The sequence below is a fragment of the Clytia hemisphaerica genome, unplaced genomic scaffold (genome assembly GCF_902728285.1).
Source record: "Clytia hemisphaerica strain Z4C2 unplaced genomic scaffold, Clytia hemisphaerica genome assembly, whole genome shotgun sequence".
In the NCBI taxonomy this organism is placed as follows: domain Eukaryota; kingdom Metazoa; phylum Cnidaria; class Hydrozoa; order Leptothecata; family Clytiidae; genus Clytia; species Clytia hemisphaerica.
This window is the reverse complement of record NW_027103671.1, coordinates 567670-588500: the sequence shown is the minus strand read 5'-3', so window position 1 is coordinate 588500 and position 20831 is coordinate 567670. Positions and strand designations below refer to the sequence as shown.

General features: G+C 34.5%; 2 protein-coding genes across 2 annotated transcripts; both read left to right on the top strand.

Moving 5' to 3' along the window:
- The first annotated feature begins 2392 nt into the window (after positions 1-2392).
- LOC136803366 (WD repeat-containing protein 86-like) lies at positions 2393-6376 on the top strand. The gene is made up of 4 exons (XM_067060091.1): positions 2393-3243; positions 4131-4266; positions 4807-4910; positions 5624-6376. Exons 1-4 carry the CDS (start codon positions 2461-2463, stop codon positions 5843-5845), a joined length of 1245 nt encoding a protein of 414 aa, XP_066916192.1. The 5' UTR covers positions 2393-2460; the 3' UTR covers positions 5846-6376.
- A 4784-nt stretch (positions 6377-11160) lies between these two features.
- On the top strand, positions 11161-13763 carry LOC136803365 (WD repeat-containing protein 86-like). Its single transcript, XM_067060090.1, has 4 exons — positions 11161-11535; positions 11628-11775; positions 12294-12397; positions 12944-13763. Exons 1-4 carry the CDS (start codon positions 11242-11244, stop codon positions 13037-13039), a joined length of 642 nt encoding a protein of 213 aa, XP_066916191.1. The 5' UTR covers positions 11161-11241; the 3' UTR covers positions 13040-13763.
- The last annotated feature ends 7068 nt before the right edge of the window (positions 13764-20831 follow it).

Here is a 20831-nt window from a genome sequence, read left to right as displayed (position 1 = left end):
AGATATACAAACAGAGATTTTTGCTCTTAAAATAATTACGATTTTCCAAGCTCATTCAATCTTTCTTTTTGAACATTTTTATAATAACAATGAAGCTGTAAAACTCTCAACATAAGAACATTTTAAGAACATCTCTGAACCTAGAATGTTGAATATTGAGCCAATTTAGCGTGAAAGGAGTAAAAAAGGAAAAAAAAGACTGAAAGAAGATACTTTGCCCTGAAAACAAGAACAAGATAAGAATAATTTAAGGTTAGGATCGCAGTTTTTGTAGCCTTATGAAGGCTTATGAAGTTCTCAACTTTTTTAGGTTAAGCCTAATAATGTTCTTATTTTCAGCATCTTCTGAGTATCTTGGTGCAATTTCATAAGAGCGTTAAACTGTTAACTTGTTCTTAATATTCTAGCCATCGAAGCCTTGTATAGTGTGTTCTTATAAAAAAACGTTTAATTTGAGAATCCTCGAAAGAAATTTAGAATTTTCAAGGTCAAAGGCGTTACAAAACAAGTGGTCCCGTCTCGCGCTTGACGCTGAGTCATTATAAAAACAGGGGTAAATCAGAGGAATGTTATTTCAGAATAAAATGGATGAAATAAAAAGAACATCTAATCAGCAGTCTGTTTATTTTTAACAGTTGCCAAAAGTTACCAATATTTTAGAATTGAAACATTTTCTTTTTTAAGAAGATTTTGATTTTATTTTTCTATAGTCAATTCACCAATCATGGTTTTCGATTTAAATTATGTTGTAATTTTCTTTAATTTGATTTATTAATTTATCGAACATTGCATTGATTCTCATTTTTTCTCACTGACGGTGACATTACAGTAAAAAACAGAAAAACAATACACGATTTTTTATTAGAACGGCATAAGCGGTTTTAGACCCTGTTGAACTCATCAGAGGAAGAGATTTGTAATTGTAATTTCATTGTCTTTTAACGAGAGTTGCGCTCCTTCGCATGTTTCCGACGTACTTGCTCTATTGTCTTAAATCTGCCAATGGAACGAGTAAGTTTTGGCTTACTTAGATTTTAAATGTTCTTAAGATGTTCTTAATGTGCTTACTTTCTTTACTTAAGCGTCTTGGAAGAACTTAACAAGATAATTTCAGCTAACTGACATTTGATTATTCTTAACTTGTTCTCAGGTATAATGCAAATTTTGAGCCACTCTAGTTGTTCCCCGGGGAGAGAAGGCACTCATATGGTCTGACCAACGGCATGTGCCGCCCTTAAGGATAGGTTTTTCGAGACCCTCGAAATGCACTGTAAGGGTGCACTTTTGATAGAGCACTACAAGGGTCTTCTTTTAGCTGGATGCACTGTAAGGTTGTGTTTGAGGACTAGCAAGTTTGACAGTAAAATTCTGATGTAACTTTATAGTTTTGACTCGAACCCATTTTGATTTGTTTTGCACATTATATCGACGTCCTTGGCTCATTTTCAAGTGGCTTCAGCAAAAGAAGATATGAAATCAAACTACTATGTAAGGGTCAGAAACGTTCGGTGAAATGCACTGTAAGGGTACCTTTTCAGAAAATCGAGTGCCCCCCCCCCCAAGGTTGTTCTTACGAAAAAAACGTGTAAATTGCTTGGAAAAAACCTGATTGCTTGTACTCGTGTATACAGTCGGGCAAAAAGGAAAATGAAGTGTTTTTTCACGTTGGTTGATATGGCAACAAAACTGTTAAAAAATAATATGAAACCATTCATATAATTGAAAGAAAATATAATATGAAGAAAAATGTAGGAGTGAAATGGCGAAAAAATTTTTTTTCATAATTTATGTCGCGCAGTTGAGGAGTTGAAACAAAAATAAATTTAAACAAAACTCTTCTTTTTCACGTTTATTAAGAGTCCAGTACTTATTTTTCCCTATTTTCTTTCTTTTTTTGAAATTTAGAGGAAAATATTTTTTACTGGGGCTTCAAGAAATGAAAGTGTAACATTTTTAAAGCATGGTTTTTATTTTATGGTAGTTTTGAGTAGTTTTGGTTTTAGATTAAATATTTGTTTGTGTTTGTCTGGTCTGTAAAATTGATACAAAGTTTTTCTTTGTTCCAAAATATTATCTTTGTTGAATTCACAAAGAATTTTCAAAGGGTAAAAAACTTTATTATTCTAAGAATACCTGTGATACCTCAAAATTAGGCTACAATACTGGATCACTATTATAGTTAGCTTATAAACTATTTAGAACTGACAAAATATGTGACGAAATTTTTCATATGCATCTTCAATGTCTAACAATGTTTTTTTTTTTTTTTTCTAAAAAATATAACAGATTGGCGTTATTAGTCTACAACCATAGACATAACGAATAAATTTGCATAGTTTTGTTGGTGGTTACGTTCAAAGTCCAGTTGATATCTTGTGGCCAAACAAAGCGTGTTCTTGAAGTCGGAATTTATTGCCAGTCGTTCATTTATTTTCAAACATTTGAAGAACTTTGAAAAAAATGGGTGCAGGAGCTGGCAAGGAACAAGATGGCAACAAAAAACAAAAAATCACTAAAAAAGACTTAAAGTTTTTCTTAAAAGAAATTAAAGAGCATACTGCTGGCATCAACAGTATGACATTAACGCCCGATGGCTCCATGCTGGTGTCCGCCAGTGAAGACGCCAACGCCCATATCCTAGACACAACCAGTGAACAAACAGTATCCGTGTTAAAAGGACACGAAAAATATATAAACTCTGTGGTGTGCAATAACGATTTCGTGTTCACCGCCTCAGCCGATAAAATGATCCGGAAATGGCGTATAGATACAGGCATGTGCTCCAAAACAATGCGTGGCCACACATGCGCCGTAAATCGTCTCATGCTTGTAGACAGCTTACTTTTTTCATCATCATACGATCGAAGTGCAAGATGTTGGCATATCGATACTGGTGAATGCCTTGCAGTTTTTAACGGTCACAAACTCGGTGTCTACCCATTGTTATACATTCCACAATCAGATGATTCCTTCGAAAGAGATATCACAGACCTCAATAATAACCACGATATATTAATCACTGGGTCAGCAGATACTACCGCTAAATCCTGGGCACTTAACACGAATGAGGTCTTATTGACGTATAAAGGCCATAATGGAGCAGTTTTATCTATGGCATGTGACAACAGTGGGAAATATTTGTTCACAGGAAGTCAAGATTCAACTATCCGATCATATGTCTTGTCTACAGGAAAGCCTGTCAATGTATTCAGTGGACATGCCGCTTCAGTGCTACAGTTACAGGTGAGATAATGATAAGTTTTTTTCCAGACATACTGTATTTTGTGATGTTTGTGACATTCGCACATGTAATATTTGTAGCTTGGTTTAAATTACACCCCTTCTCACAGACCCGGCAGGATTTATTCAGCCAGTGCGGATAAAAATAACGGACAGAAACTCGATGGCATAGATATCTTTTTTGACTGGGATTTCAATTCTTTCGGTTTCAAGTTAGAAAATTCAGTGGGAATGGGAAAAATAACATAATATTTTCCAGTGAGGATTGGTTTATTTGATTATTTTCATCGGGGATAAAAATTGGCGGATAGTTCTCCACCGGGGACGATTTTTTGGCCAAGTTTTCCAGTGGGAAGGGGCCCGTAAGGGTCTGTAAGAAAGGGGTATTAAATAACTCATTAAAGAGTCTCAGCATGATTTAAGGACCCAGATCCGCAACCGTAAGTACCATCTACTTTGTTTGATCCATATTAAAAACATGGTTGGTATTCTGCCATAGGATTTAAATAGCTTAATCATTCAAAACTTTTAAATATTCCAAGAATGAAAGGCACCTATGATTTTTCTTCCTAGAGATGGTTTGTATTATACATTGTGTCCCGAAAAAAAAGTGGACAAATTTCCATATAAAGTAAAATCCACATTATTTGTGTCAAATTGATAACTTGTATGCTTGACATTTCAATCTAAAAAACTTATTCAATCAGCTTGGGAACGGAAAATTGTAATATTATTTCAATTATTAGTCCAAGTTTTGATTATTAGTTTAGAGGATTTTACTCCATATAAAATGCCTAGAAAATAGTCCACTCTTGTTTGGGACACGCTGTAAGAGGTTTATTCCTAATTGCCTTATTCAATTGTAATACCTATAAAAGCAATTCTTTTAGGTTGTTAACCGATTGCTATTTTCATCAAGTGCTGACCATACCGTTCGATGTTGGGTATACGAGTTTGGGGAATGCACGCGTGTCTACCGTGGACACACGCACACTGTTGGTTGCATGAAAGTTGCCAAAGGATTATGTAAGTTCAGATATTGATTTTGTCCTTCCTTGTTCAGGGGTTTTGCTTTGTTTTTGGTAGGCTGGCGAATGAAAAAATTAACCCTGGCGATTTCTAGATTCTAGGCCGACGAATTCTTAGCAAGCGTAGTGTATTGATTAGCGTAAATATGTACTTGAGGCGGCGAACCGAACTTTTCGAACGGCGAATTGTTATTTTTTCGTGCCTTGGACCGGCGAAATTCACCGTTCACTGGACCAAAATAAGACCCCTGCTTGTTCAGAAAATACAATCAGAAATTTTATTTTATCAAAAAATTAGACCTTTTCATTTGGGGTATAATTCACACAGTCCTCTTGGGCATTGTTTAAGCAATTTTTTTTATTTGCACTGATCTGAATCTATTCCAAAAACATCTAAGTCAACTTTCAGTTTTCATGCCAAAAATGAAAAAGACTTTTAATCCTATTAATAATGTTTAGAAACACGAGAGAAAGTATTCAAGCAAACTCATTAGACAGTTTAACCATGGTTTATTTAAATGTTTCCTTTAATTTCTAGTGTTAACTGGGTCTGGGGATGATACAGCCAAAATCTTTGACGCGAAATCGGGAACAAACAAACGAACATTCCGTGGACATATTGGCTCAGTTAATGCACTCGTGGTAAGTAAGGAAATAAACTAAAGTGATTAACAGAAAGTCGTACAGTCATTCTTTAGTGTTATGTAGCCAAATACACCTTTTCGATCGTAGCCGCCAATTGCCGTGTGGGCATTTTTTTGTCCATTTTACCACCCTAAAACCGTCCCAGTCTTTTTTCCGCACCTACAGACAATAGGAAAAGGTGTCAGAAAAGGATTGGATCGAGTTTGGGGGGAAATACCCGCACGGCAATTGGCGGCTACGGTCGAAAAGGTGTATTGTATGTGGAACTTGAAGATAGAGTTGAATGATTTCCTTCAAGTCAATTAACTAAAGTGGTCAACACAAAGTTGCTTTGAAACTTAACTTGAGTATATCAACTTGTCCTATTTTGACGTTTGATAATTTCTCTTAACGGAAGCCAAGACAAGGCAGATCACAGAATCTAAAAAGATGGAATCAATTAAGAATAAAATAAAACGTTGTCTGAATCGAAGATCTCTACAAAACCGTCGATAGTATATAGAAGCACGAATCATTTAATGGATGACAGCAGCCTATATAAAACGGAGCTACTTACTAGAAAAATTAAGAAGTACAAAGGAGAAACAGAACTACAACGTACATAGAACCTACATTAATTAATAAATCCCAGCCAAAAACGAAGCACAATTGAAAAGATGTGTCCTTTAAGACTTCTTAACTTAAACTAAGCTCTTTCTATGTTTCCTTAGCTACACAAACATAAACTATACACTGGATCAAATGATGGTGCGATTAGGATTTGGGATGCATCCGGTATCGGTGAAGATGATGACGACGACGATGAGGAGGAAGATAGTGGCGTCGTCCCGATGCAGCAAGAACAACAAACACCACAAGCTCAATCTCCAGCACCTAGCAACGACGATGCAGCGCCGGTTAATGATGAAAATGCACAACCAGTTAACGAATAATGTATTGTATAAACAATTTATAAAACATAAATATTAACATCTTCTTGTGTTGATGATGAGGTTGTTGTTGCCGATGATTTCAAGTCCAACTAATGTCCATCTAACATTCATAAAACGTTCGATCGATGATCAAATAACAATGCGTGTAAACCCGGGGACGGAAGAGGAATAAACTTGATAAGAAAATGAGACTGATTGAAACAATGCAGAAGAAACTATCAACGGCGACAACGAGGCTCAAAAATGAAAACCTTCTTGAATTATGGACACGTGACTTCAAATTCTCTGCCACGTGTTTGGGGAAAAGTTCTGAGTGAAATTGACAATTCCCGAACGGAATCAGAATTGTTTACAACCCTCCTGGATTTTTTAATGAATATTTAATGATGTTCCTGGAATGATTTTCCTTGACTATGAAGACTTAATGAAAAGAGACGAGAAAAAACGAAATTAAATTCTTTTTGTAAAATTTTTAACTCACTCAGCAAAGCTATACGATACCTGACACTGGTAATTCGAGGATCAAAATCCAAAAAATTACTTGAGTTTTTATAACTTTCAAGTCACCCTTAGGATGTAGAAAAAACTATAAAGTGTCGTCAGTGATTTGCTGGGTGCGTCCAGCACAAAATATGCATTTCTATATCAGATTGTATTGTTTATAAAAAAAGTGTTTCGAAGTATTTCTGAGACAATTAATTATTTCAAGGGTTTATCGAATTTAATGTAATGAATCTAAAGGTGGCCTGTCGCAAAATTTTGCTGCTTTGACGATAAACATGACCCAATGGAAAAGGATTTTAACGGCTTAATCTTCTCTTTGAAAATTTATTTGTATTTACCTACAACAATTATAATGGGGAAAAAAGCTGAAACAATATTTCGCAATAATTGAAATAATTCGTGTTTAATTAGCATTTTAGTGCAAAGATTTTTATATGGTATTTAAAGGTTTATTGTTGTAAATTTAAAATAAAAAGTAATTTATACATAACTCAGTTCTTTAGTTTAGTGGTTTTACAACGTTAAAAAACTATGAAGAATATCAAAATATTCTTGAGATCTTAAGCACCTAGAAGATGACCATAAGACGAGGTCAATTTTATGTGTTGTTTTACGGGCCGGCCAAAATATCCAAAAAAGAGGGTCGGATAAAACTAAAAGTAGAATTTCACCTTTTATAAATCTCCTTAAAAGGCAGCAAAAACTACTACATCTTGACAAAAATGCGAAATAGAAAAAAAAGACACAAAAAGCTCAAATTCATGGATACAATATTCATTTCGATTTTAGGAATTTTCAGGGTCGGTCGGACCCATAAAATAAATTGGTGTCGCCTAAATCCGAATAGACAATAATTGTTTGTGCTTTTTTTGGAACTTTCTCGAACGTTCTTAAAATAACAACACAGACGCAGTGACCGGACAGAGACATTTAGTCAGTGTGGATGAACGGGTCTAAATAAAAAAAAAACTAATCTAAATTATTTTGAATAATGAGTGCTGACATTAGAAACTAATTTTTACAAAGTCCCAGAGACTTTCTTTGGTCAAAAACCCATTTTCAAATTTGAAGAGAAATTTTCCCACTTTCTTTTCAGTGTGAAATTCCATCATTATTTGACAAAACAAAGCTAAAACTTTTCGGATATTGTTGGAAAACGAAAGACAAGAATTATAAAACATAAGGAAGAATAAAATGTTCATAAAAAAATGTCATTCTGAGAAAAATTCAGGCACGACCGGAGTCTATGACAATTGAACCTACGGATTCTATCAAATGGTATATAGGCCACGGCGCTCCTAGTTCCCTATTGATGATGTGATGAACGAACGAACCGCCAGCTTTGGCAGTTTGCCGGCCCAAATAACAAGAGAAATTATGATTTGAATGGTGTCGAGTTACGTAGGGTATACAAAACCCAACGAATTTTGATAATGTAATGCCGGTTAGAATTCCAAGAAGGAAGACTAGAATACAAGAGTTAATTTGGACCTCCAAAACAGAGAATGTATGTTTTTTATTTCTGGAAACTATTAGTTGAAAGAAGGTCAACAAAACAAAATGGCTACAATATCAGGCCCAAAAATCGTCATACGAAAAATACTTACAAAAAGGTTCAATCAGTGACAGATCCACAGAGTTCTTCAATCGATGTTTATAAAAACAAAATCTTGCAGTTCATAACATTAAATGGAACTGATAATTTTCAAAGGTCACGAAAAGCTTGTAGAAATCCAGGGGGTACTTAGGCAAGTGAAGGGTACGGGTATGTGACGCCCTTAAGGGTGTCTTTTTTGGCACTTTAAAGTCCCTGTAAGGTTTTGAAAAACCAGAAAATTAAATTTCAGTCCCAACATTTTCAACTTTTTGCTTCTTGAAAGATGAAAATTTGGTCAAATTAGTCCCAATAAGGGTCGGAAAAGTTTTCCTATTTTTTCTCTTTTTAGTCCCGCTAAGGGTCCGAGGGTCGAAGTCAGGCGGCATATACCCGTCAGCTCGCAACCCTGGTACCCCAACCCCCCCCACCCCCGGTGTAGAAATGAGGGAAATCGATAATGGATATATTCCTGTTGTTGGTGTATACGTCAAAAATGGGCGCAATGATGATCGCACGCGCCCTTAAATTTCTTTTTATCATTAATCTTACATATACCGGTGTACTGCACAAACAGGGAATTAATTTTACGAATGTTGAGATGAATCCCTGAATTTTCTTTTTGAGATTAATGGGATGTGAAAAATGAAAGCTTTGCAAGAGACGTTGGCCCCGTACTATTCTTAAATTGCAATGATAAGCTTTTCGAAGAATCTTCGAAGGTTCGAAACATAAAAAATACACCAATATCACAAAATTTCTTCTTGAAACTTAAACCTATATCAAGGGCGAGGGCCTGGCCGCTATCGATATATCAGATAAGGGCGGTATATGTACCGCCATCGGTATATCTTAGGGGTCCATTTTTATCAAAATGGTGTAATAACACAGCAAGACAAAAGAACGGCATACATTGAAAACAAATTGTGGTTCCGAATGGATTGATTGATTTGAAAATCAAAGTAACACGATATGAAATAAAATGAATATCAAAAGCCATGAAACTGAATCAAACATTATACATCACTCAAAACAGACATCTTTATTGAAAAACAAACTCATGCATAAATTATCAAAGAAGGTTACTAAATTTAACAAATTGTTTTCATTGATAAACGTCTATGATCGGCAGGACGGCACAGTACTCTATTAAAACAAACTTTTGATTGTGAAATTGTAAACAAATCCCCTGGAACCCATCAGTAAGTGTCATGATAAAAAGTACTTGTTTCTAACAACATACAAAACATAACATAATTCAAAATTTTTATAATGTAAATTTCAATCAGTTTTTGGATTATAGTTTGATGAAAATGGCGTGTGTCTGGCAAAATTTCTATAAACCACGAAATGCTTAAAAAAGAAATATTTTATCAATTTCGATAAAATTTTGATTACATTCTTTAGCTGCTAATAGACTGGTAAGGTGGAAAAGTCATAAATTTAAGGGGCTTAAGAAGACTAAATTAGTGAAAATGTCTCGAAAAAAAAAAAACATTTCAAGAGGACAAAGCTTCAAAGCATATATATGTCTTCAGCGTCACTTTAACAATTTAACTGGATGCTTTTTAGCATACCCATGGAGTGCTGGAAACAAAAACGAGTTAAAATTTTCAATAATTTTAAGAAATAGTGTAAATTTTCCTCTGTTTCCTAGAAAAATTTTTCAATGAAATTAAAAAACAGTGTAAACTTTTCTCTGTTTCCTAGAAAATCTAACCCAATTTAGGTTTCGGATTTGTGTTTACCAAGCTCTTCCCTTCCTCCGCCGGAGCTGTTTTAGAAATCTGACAGACAAGCTAAATTTCATTACGTTTTCAAATCAAAAAATAAATTTTAGAAAAAGAAAATTAACAGTGTTACTACATCAACCGAAGAACTACAAAACTTTACAAAACGCACCAAAATGGGATCTGGATCGAGTAAAAACGATCCACACAAAATGACGAAGAAAGATTTAAGACATTTCTTGAAAGAGATCAAGCCGCATGCAGCAGGGATAAATGATATGGCAATGACGCCTGACTGTTCAAAATTACTGACGGTAAGTGTATTTAGTGGGCCCTTAATGAAAAAGGGAACGCGCACATCTGAGAGTTTGTGATATTTTTAACAATGACCTGTGTCAAAATCTCTGGAACAAGCTATGTTCACCAAATTTGATCAGAGTTTTTTATAAGGAACTTTAACTTTGCTCTGAGCCTTGAGTTCCTGATTTTATCAGAGAGTTTCAGCCTCAAAGTTCCTTATCGAGCTCCTTATTTACTTCACTGTTAAGTTGGAATTTGATATATTTTCTTTTTGTCACATTGAATGTCGTTTCAGCAGTATTTTTCGTCTCGAGTTCCTTGTAAACGTGCTCCTTATAAAAAACGTGTAAAGGATGGGTTCTCCGTTGATAAAAGGTATTGACTAGACGATGCTATCGTCCGTTTAAAGGTCAGTAAACGCGAGAAAGAGTTAGGGCGTCAGGGCGGTTTACGGGAAAAAGTGGCGGTAGAGTTTTGGAAAAAAACATGTAAACATCTCCGCCACTGCTTACTCCACCCGAATTTATCACGCCTCTCCTAAACTATTCCCTTTTTTAGTGATCTTGTGTAGACGATAGGATCGTCTAGGTATTGACCTGAATTAAGTGTTGATTCCATTAGGGTACAAAATTCAAACAACATATATCAAAGATCTTTGATTGCCAGGATTGTGGAGCTGTTCCAGGGTTTTGATTAAACTCAGTGGTTTCCGAAACAGTGGTCTTCGATCATCTTCAGTTTGATTATTCTTTTGAAACTGTGATGCTCGTCATGAAAATGTTCTTTCCTATTCCACATCAATTTTATAAGTTGGAGAAGACACCAAGAGGCCGATTTTCACTTTGAGTTAAAGCTTTCAATCTTTGCTGATATCTTCTTCTTTCGAAACAACGATTATCCTCCGTAAATGATTTATATTTCCAAATCAATTTACAGGTTGGGGAAGACACAGATGCTCGTCTTATCGTTAGTGAAGGTCGAGATATTCACGAACTGGAAGGCCACGAAAAGTACATCAACTGTATAGTTTGGACCAATAAATGGATGGAAGTATTCGTAAATGGTCACTAGATATTAGTTCTCCAGATCTTGGCAAAAGCTGCCTAGATCTTAAAGGCCATAACGGGTCTGTCAACAGACTACAGTTAGAGGGTAGTCTACTTTTCTCATCGTCATACGACCGTACGGCCAAATGCTGGAGCGCAGACACAGGAGAATGTTTACGTACGTTTAGCGGGCATCGAGGTAGCATCTATCCGCTTCTCTATATGCCAAAGTCTACGGAAGACACCGAGACAGACCAGACAGACCTACAAAACAACCATGATTTTTTGGTAACTGGAAGCGCAGATTGCAATGCACGTCTATGGGCTTTGAGTAGCAAGAAAACGATCAGAATATTTACCGGTCACGATGGTACCATTTTGACCCTGGGGTCGGATAGTGCGCATAAGACACTATATACGGGAAGTACAGATCACACTATCTGCGCTTACAATATGCTGAATGGTGAAAAAATTTGCAAATTCACAGGACATAAAGGGATCGTTGTTGAAATTAAAGTAAGGGCTCACTTTTCTAACAATACATTAAAGATCGAGTTAGAGAAATAATCGACTGTACCATAAATCTTTGATTCTTTACATTATTTCAGATCGTAAATCGATTGATGTTTTCATCAAGCGCTGACCATACTGTCAAATGTTGGTTGATTGGGGACGGTGAATTTCAGGGCCATTTGATGAGGACATACGTCGGCCACACCCATACCATAAGTGCCTTGACCCTTTTTGATAAATATCGTAAGTCAAATTCCCTTTACAATGACAGGTTTGTGCTGAGAAATTGAAGTGAAGATTTAGAAAGCTCTCTGATCTTTCAACATGGAAAGCTTGTTATTTACAGTTAAGATTTTTGTAACATCGCTTATTGGCCAGGATGGAGTCCTATAAGTTAGCAAGCTTTGACTCCCTTCGCTAAATATCGTAAGTCATATGTGAGGGTTTTGCATTATTTTTGATAGGTCGGTATGAATGATAAATTATGAATTAGCTTCAGACGAACTCTAATTTTTCAACATAAAAGCTTCAGTATTGGCAACCAGTTGTTGTATTTGATCTGTAAAAAAGTTTCAATTTTCAATCTTAATAGGCCGGGAAGATCTGACAAGAATACAGTGTGTCCCAAAAAAAGGGGACAAATCTTGTTAATTTATACGAAATTTTATGACTTGTATACTTAACATTTCAATCAGCTTGGCAATTCAACATCTATTAACTGAAAAGAGAATTTTAATCGAATCTATATTTTTCTTTCTTAGTGATAACAGGCTCTGGAGATACAACAGTAAGAGTTTATGATGCCAAAGACGGAAGGTGCAGAAAGGTATTAAAAGGACATACTGCAACCATTAACAAAATTATTGTAAGTATTTTTCAATTGAAATCTTGAAGTTAAACTCTGTGTATCTTGATAATACTCTAGAGTAAAGTTTTAACTTAATTTTTCAAAGTTTTAGCTTAAGGATAAACCACTGACACCGCAGGCTGGAGTCGTTTATTACCAGATGATACGATAATTGTTGCGAGATAAGTTTTTAGACTACGAAAGACCTTTTCATAAATTACGTTACGAATATCACTTGCCTCGTTTTTAAATTATTGCTATGGCGACTCACGGCGGGAGAAGACTACTTCTATTCATAAAAAACATCAATTAATATTGGTAATAGGGTACAATGGTAATTGTTTGAATACGAGGCTAGCGATGTTCGTGACGTAATTTGTGAAAAGGTCTATTTGCCCATTCTATTACTTTTTGCTTATTTTTTATCTTGTTTGAATTAGTCGCTAAGGATGCTAGACTTCTGGGAAACGAGAAAAGCGTCAAGGTGAAAATCGCAGAGAGGTTATTTTATCTCTTTTGTCTCTTTGGTTGACAAAAACTGATAATAACTTTTGTTTTTGCTAGGTGAACGAGCTTGAGGAGAAATTATACAGCGCATCAAATGATAGTACAGTCCGTGTATGGAATTGGAAAACAATTGTCGATGACATTACTAAATAATAAACCAAGCCAGCAAAAAACGTTAAATATATCTAGAGTCCATGCCATTCCAATGTAGCTGAACGGGCCTTGCTTCGAAAAATCCTCAGTAAAATCTGGTACACCAGCTTCTATGTTATCCCTCTCGTAAACACCCCTGTCTCACAGCCCTGGTGAAACTTTTTCCTACAGTGGGAATAAAAATCTCGATTGAAATCTCAATTAGGATAAAAATTCCATTGTTCCAAGGTTAAAAAATCCAGTGAGGATGTTTTTGGTTTTCTAAACAATGAATTTCGAATGGGGATGAAATCAAAGTCAATTTTTCAGTGGGGCTGAAATTTTAGGGTATTTTTCCCACCGGGGACGAAATTTTTGCCAAATTTTCCAGTGGGTCTGTGACACAGGGGTGTTCGTAACAACGTGTTTATATTCAGCATTTGGTTTATAGTCGTATTTTAACGGTAGTAAAACAGCTTGGTGTTTACACACCTTTGCATTTAAACTTCTTGAAGAATTTTCAAGTCTGATTTTCGACCTACTAATTATCTCAAGTTTAATAAGCTTAATTTTGACGATGAGCAAAAGTGGAAAGGCGATTCTTGCAGTAAAAAATCACATTGTTGACAATCGCCCAGCGAATTTTACCAAAACTCAATTTTTCACACTCCGTTGCGTTGAGTTTTATCAAAATTATTAGAAAAATTAATTACTTCAGTGACTAAATTATCTACATTATCCCTGTAAAGGCCAAAAATACGCTAAAAAATAATGATCTAATTTTGGAAATTTTGCATTGATTTAATTTCGCGAGTTACCGACCTAAGGCGATTTTACAAGTTTTATTTTCGCTAGAATTCTGCGAAAATACAGGATCAAATCTTGCAAAATTTATCTGATTAAAACAAGATTATCAAGTGCTAAAATTTATCTGCAAAATTTGGGAAGAATCAGCATTGTTTTTGTTCTGTTTAGTTTTGAGGATAATTTTATAAAATTATTTTATCATTTAATCAATATATTTTATACTTGTAAATAGTTATCTTATTTTAATCATAAAACCTTTAAAAGCAAGCTGATATATTATTATACCTTGTATTTGAACTAAATTTAAACCTATAAATATTTGTTATATTTCAGTTTAGTGTGGTCCATAAGAATAAACAGCAGATGAAATAAACAACACTTTTTGGATTGCCCCCGGGGGGAGGGGGTTTGCAGAAAATCGACCCTTGCAGTGCATTTTCTTGAAAAATTTTTGACCATTTTTCCGGCAAAATATGGTCCGATTTTCAAATTTTTACATCCCTAGAGTGCAATTTTTCTCATTTGCTGATTTCGACCCTTACAGTGCACTTTGGGAAGCTTGAATATATACCCTTAAGGGGTACGTCATTTACCTTGAGTGCACTCCCCCCCCCCCGGTATTGCCCCAAGGGCATTTCTCTGTTCTATCACAAGAGAAATCCTGCGTGTATAGGTTAATGCAGAAAAAGTGAAGCTCAATTTTACTACCTTAAAGGAAGAAATTTTGGCGGATGGCCAAAAAAGCTTTTTCAGAGGGAATTTAATTTGGCGGATGGACGAAAAAACTAAATTTGGCGGGAATTTAATTTGGCGGTCGCTTAAAAATTTAACCTTAAGATGGCGTCAAAACAGCGAAAAAATAGCAAAAATACCTTAAAAGAGATCATATTTTCAAAATGTTTAATTTGGCGGATGGCGGAAAAAAGAAATTTTGGTGGGAACTTAATTTGGCGGATTTCAGTCAAATTCGTCAAATCCGCCAAATTTTCTTTCTGCCAAAATTTCTTCCTTTAAGGTACTGTATTAGTGCTGGAAACTTTTTATCAAAAAGGGGTATGTAAAGATTGAAAGTTTAAATTTATTCTTCAGTAGGATGTGACGCACGAAGCAATAACATTAGAAGTACAAATTGCGGTACAAAGGTATCAATCGAAAAAAACAACTCGAAATGTGTAAAAATTGAAACTCTCATAAAAATTAAGGTGATAAAATAAAAAGGGTATGTAGAGAAGGGAAAAATGGTTTTTTTCTCTCTATTATTTGTTAACGACTTTTTTAACGACTTGTTGTTTGGTTGGATAGAATATAAAAATATTTTTGAGGAAGAATACTGAAATACTGAAAAATTTACATCTATTTCAATATATACGAGTTAGATGAAGGCAATAGTCTATGTTTTGAGATTTGATCGTTGGAATATGACTTTTAAATACGTTAAATATATGTGTTTTCACTTCTTAAAATCTTAAGTACTTTTTTCTTAAAAAGAATTACACGTTTTTTTTTTATTAGAACCCAGTTTATAAGAACATTCAGGCTGAAATTCGTCAAAAAATTTAGAACATCGTAAGAACATGCCCAGCCTCAGTTTGGAAAAAAATGACAAGAAACTACAATTTTTTTCTCTTTTCAAGCAGCTTTAACCGAACTTAGGGATGGATTTTCTAAAATCGAGAGTCAAATATTGTCCAAATTTTACCAATTTTAAGTGCTCTTTATTATGCATAATATTATCAAGTTAGAGTAGTCTGAAAAATTAAAAACGCATTTAAGAACATTTTAGGCTGAAAATTGCTGAAAAATTAAGCATCCAGGCTCAGCCAAATTTTAGGTGTTCTAATAAAAAAAAACGTGTAATGTCGAAGATGAAAATGAAGGTAGTATAGACAGGAAACGTTTTGCTCAGGATTTAACTATTTAATTATTCTTCTGCAAGAGGAATATAAGGTTTTAGTATCGTGATGTTTTAGAGCAAATAACATAGAGCTTTCACCGTAGGTAATTTGAAGAAGCTTTGTTTGGCTTTTTTTGAAGAAGAAGATTTATTTTCGCTAACTCGGTCATGTGATGAGGAGAAGATTTTTTATAAGAAAGGTCTAGAATAAATTTTGTGTACAATCTTTATCGTTATAAAGAATAATCAAAATATTTATCTTGCATAGGGCTGTTGTCGAAGTTTGCATTACTTTATAAGCCAGCAGTAAAGCCAAACTCTGATTTGGAAAAATAGCTTTCATATGATAGTTATATAGGAAACATGTAGTCATAGATGCTTCTGTATACAAGAATTTAACGTGCTGTCTAAGAGGGAAAATATTTTGAAAATAGGAAAATTATATTTCTTGAAAATAATTTGGACTAGTAACAGTAGCTAATAATGAGAAGATTTTTTTTAGGATGTATATAGTAAAAAGGAAGAATAGATGGAAAGAGATAATTACAGCATGAAGAGTATAAGGAATGAAAGCTTGTTTGCTTTGGTTTGGTATAAAATAAACGTATAATATTAACCCTTGGTTATTTTTCTTGTAGAATCTAATTTGTTATTGTTGCCATTATTTTGAAGGGCTTTGTCTGACGAGGATTATTCTTCACAATGGATGAAATTTTGAATTTCAAAGATTTATAGTTCCCATTTATTTTTGATTTAATTAGATAATTTTGCAAGATCAAGCAAATTATCCAACTTTCGATAGTCTCCAATTTTGTTATAATCCAGGAAATATTTCTTAGAAAATCAGAACATTTCCGTAATTGTGGTTGAGAGAATAGTTCAAGGAAAATCTAATAATTCGAAGACTTTTATCCAAAATAGATCCATAAATTTGCAGCAATTTGAGAACCGATATGCTGTCTTGTGTTAAGAATATTATACCATCACGTAATGTGGCAACTGAATTTAAGAATGTCAATTTTAGGGCATATTTAGGGTATTTTTTACAACTAACAACTTATGCTCAAGACTTTCACAAAATCACACTTTTTTGCTCGAGGTATGGATTACACGTTAAATTTAGGTCGTTGGGTTTGGATCTTGGATCAATCTAAGGAATACTTTAAGAACATTTTAAGATAATTATTATCATAATGTTAAGAATATTCATGATGAAATGAAATGGATCATTCTTAAACAATTAAAAAGCGTGTACTCAAAATTTCTTGCTTTTTCAAGCATTCATATTCAGGACGGATTTGATAGATAAATCTTTATCTGTATTGAAACACATGAATCTATATTTTCTGGTTTTCTAACCAATAAATATCGTCAAAATGAAAACTGGAAATATCAGATCTTTTGTTATCATGTTAAAGAATTATTAAAAATCGATTTGGGAACTTTCTTTTATCGTGCAATTTTAGTCTGGGAGCAATTTCAGGACTAATTGAAAATTTCTAATTCACAAGCAAATCGTAAAAAATTGTTGCCCTCAGAAAAAGAATATAGATATCTGAATAAAAATGAAGAAGAAAAAGAAGGGTCAATGAAGCAAAGAAAAGTAACTGAAACATTCAATATAGTTTTGATCGTTATCGAGAAAAGGGGTGGACCTATTTGACTGAAGAAAATTGATAGTTTTTTTCTATCAGCCTCCCCCTTCTAACGTTTGAATTTTGTTTGTGAATATGAATTTTTTGAGTTTGTCTGGTGATATTGTACAAAAAATATTAGAATGTAGAAATTAATTTTTTGGCCATAGTGAGAAAAATAAGAAAGCTATTTTTACAGTCAAGGTGCGATTACTTGGACGCCTGAGTGAAATGTATAGCAAACACTCAATCTGGGATATATCCCCAATATGGCCAGTGACCTGAGGTAAGGATTTTTATCTCCATGCAGATCCTGTTTAATCTACTAAATTCTGCATGAGGATCTGCCAAGATTCCTTAAAAATTCCAGGTGCCTCATATAATGCCTTGACGATCTTAAGATGTACATGCGTATCGAATTAGGATCTGCTCGGAGATTGATTTCAACAATTTAATTAACATTATTTCATAGCCTTCGCTGGAATCATCAATCGATAATGGAGGAAGAATAATTTTCTACAGTGTATAGAAAGCAAGTATGTAAGCAAGTATTAGTTTGTAAATCAGTGTCACCAGCATGAAAAGGGGTTTTATTATTTTTGAATATTATTATTGCCCCCGCAGGAGCGTAGCGACGAGGAGGCATTCATAGTTTCACGCTTAGATATTGGAGTGGAATCTCGAAATTTTGTTGTTTGTGTTGTCGCGCAAGCATACCCGTAGTTAGTCTCTTCCGTAATGTTCGGTTTTTTTCCGGGACGGTAGTATACATATTTTCATATTACGTTATATGCTATTACCATTATTACATATTACAATTTTAGTTTTGATTTAGCTTTGAAAAGCTGAAGCGAGTGTTATAAATGCAAATCATAACAAATCATAACAGTGTATGATATAACACGAATTACAATATTACTTGTGCAAATAATCAAAACAAACAAAATGGCAGACTGGTTATGATGATGATGAGCTGATTCATTGACTGGAAAAAGTATTTTGTGTGTCAAATTTTGTTTCTTGTCTTTGAAACTGAATACTTTAACCCTTTGAGTGCCAGGGTCCTTTTTTCTAAGTTTTTTTTTAAAAATCGCTAGTTCAAACTTTAAGGGCTTATATCTCCTGATCTAGAAGGAATTAGAAGCTCGTACATAGCTCGTTGGATAGCTTAGAGTCTCTTCTTTCTTTTGGGCGCCTTCGGCGCCGCCCGAATTAGGAAGGGCGTGGTGGGCGGCGGCCAAGGGGGGGGGTAGGTTAGGGAATTAAAGCAGTCAGGCCCGCTGCGCGGACCTGACTGAACTGATGAAAAGGTGCCCAGTGGTAAAATTTCAAATCAATTCACTAGAAGACAGAATAAAGTAAAACAGGGCCAAATTTGGAGGTATTTGGATCACTCGTTGACCAAAAATAGTCAAAAAACGGTCAGAATCTCAAAAAAGTGAATTTTTGTCAATTTTTTGCATTTTTTTGACTTTTTTGCTTAAAATTTTGCTGGAAAGACTCACTTTTGAATTTTTTTTTGCTTGACCATAAAGGACAATCTAATTCCTACGAGTTCGACCAAAAATAACGATTTCTAACTCAAACTGGGCATTACAGGAGGGCTTCGCCCTCCTATATAGCCCATGTCGTATATATACGACATCGGCACTTAAAGGGTTAATTTAGTCAGAAGTTCATTTCAGCAATGATTTCAATTCTTTTTCCGGAATCTTTAAAGAAATTGGCTCAAGTTTTCAAATGTATACATTTGATATTTTTGTTCAAGCTCTAATTTATCTTTGTTGTCTTTTATTTTATTAATAACTATCTATTTTTATTGTTTATAGAGCTTCTCGAGGTTTAAATACCATCATATGGTCGTAACTCGAGAAAGTCCTTCTTAACTTAGTAAAACAAGATACCGGCAAAGTACAAAAAAGTTGAATGTATGCATATGTAAAGTTGAATCCAAAAGTGGTTGAATGAATGTTGAATGTCAATCAATGTAAACAAACTTTTTCTTTTGGTCTTCAAAATAGATTAAATAACTTACGCTCCAGTGGTTTGGTGAAATAGCTGCAATTCTGGCTTTCCAAGTTAGGATGGACCTTCCCGAAGGCATTTAACGGTGGTACACAGACAGTCATACAGAAACACCATAAAGTGAAAGTATATATAGCTATAAACTAAAAAAGTCTAGCTTCCTGAAGGCACGTCTCTTCATTGGCTGCGCTGCGATCATCCTAATGGCTTCAACCCTTTCAGCTTGGAGAAAAGATTGCATCATGAAAAAGTACTATGCACTTGAAAAAAAATTTAGGCCCATTTCAACTTTCTCGACTGTACGTCTGAATGGACCACAATGGCATTCCTTTATTTTTCTTTTGACAAATAAAATAGAAGATTTTGTTTGAGAAGTGCAATCACAGCGTACGCAAGTGGAGGCCGGGCCTTAACTAGGATTGGTTTCTATTTCACCCTATTTAAGATGGCGCAGAACTTTTTGATAAATTTCATACGCATTATCCTCTTGACTATTGTTTATTAGGCATTAGGCAAAGAAGCAATAGAGAATTGTTGAAATATAGCAGCCAATGAGAAAAGCAAGCTATTTCTGATTGGCTGCCTTGTTGATTTATTCACCGCTATATATTTTGCCTACAATCTAAGATGTCTGCGGCAATATCAGAAAAGGCCAGAAATAATTATATTTTTTTTTTCAAGCAAATGCCTCAATGAATCAATCAATCAACCAATCAATCAATCAATAATTAAATAAATCAATTATTCCTGATTATTTTTTAATGTTTTAATCTTTAATGCATTAAAGCTTTATAAGTGCTTGACATGATCTTTATGTGGGGGCATTTAGTGAAAGCTATGACTAGTTATTTTCATACCCTACAATATCGTCTCCACTTGGAAATTGATTTTGATTCCATCCCCATTTGAAATCTAATGGAAAAAAATTGCAATTCAAAATAATCCTAACAGTTTCTTCTTGAGCTGGGAGAATTTATATCATTCCCATTTGGGACTCGATAGAAATTTCCATCTCACCGTGGGAAAAATGTCCACCAGGACTGTGACCCCTGCCTCTACAAGTTCGCTATATCATATTGTGATTTAAATTTACTTTGAATTTAAGCTATGGTTGGTATAATACGGGGTGATAGGGGTTTTGATATAGGATTTTGAAGCAACTCAACCTTAAACAAATACTTAAAGGGAACCCTTCTTGAGAAGAAATGTATAATTTCCCTATCATAGACTCTCCAATGGCCGGAGAAATTCACCGTTCATCGAGCCCAAAAAGATTCCTGAGAAAGATAATATTTTCCTCAAAAATTTGAGTTTTCCTTTAATTTGAACAGCAAAACGACATTTTAAAGGTTACTTCCTATCGTTCAATATTCAAATTTTTTGATTACTAGATTTCATATAGTGAGCTTTGTTTTTTTGTCCGTTATCATTGAGTTAAGCCGGATCAGTCCCG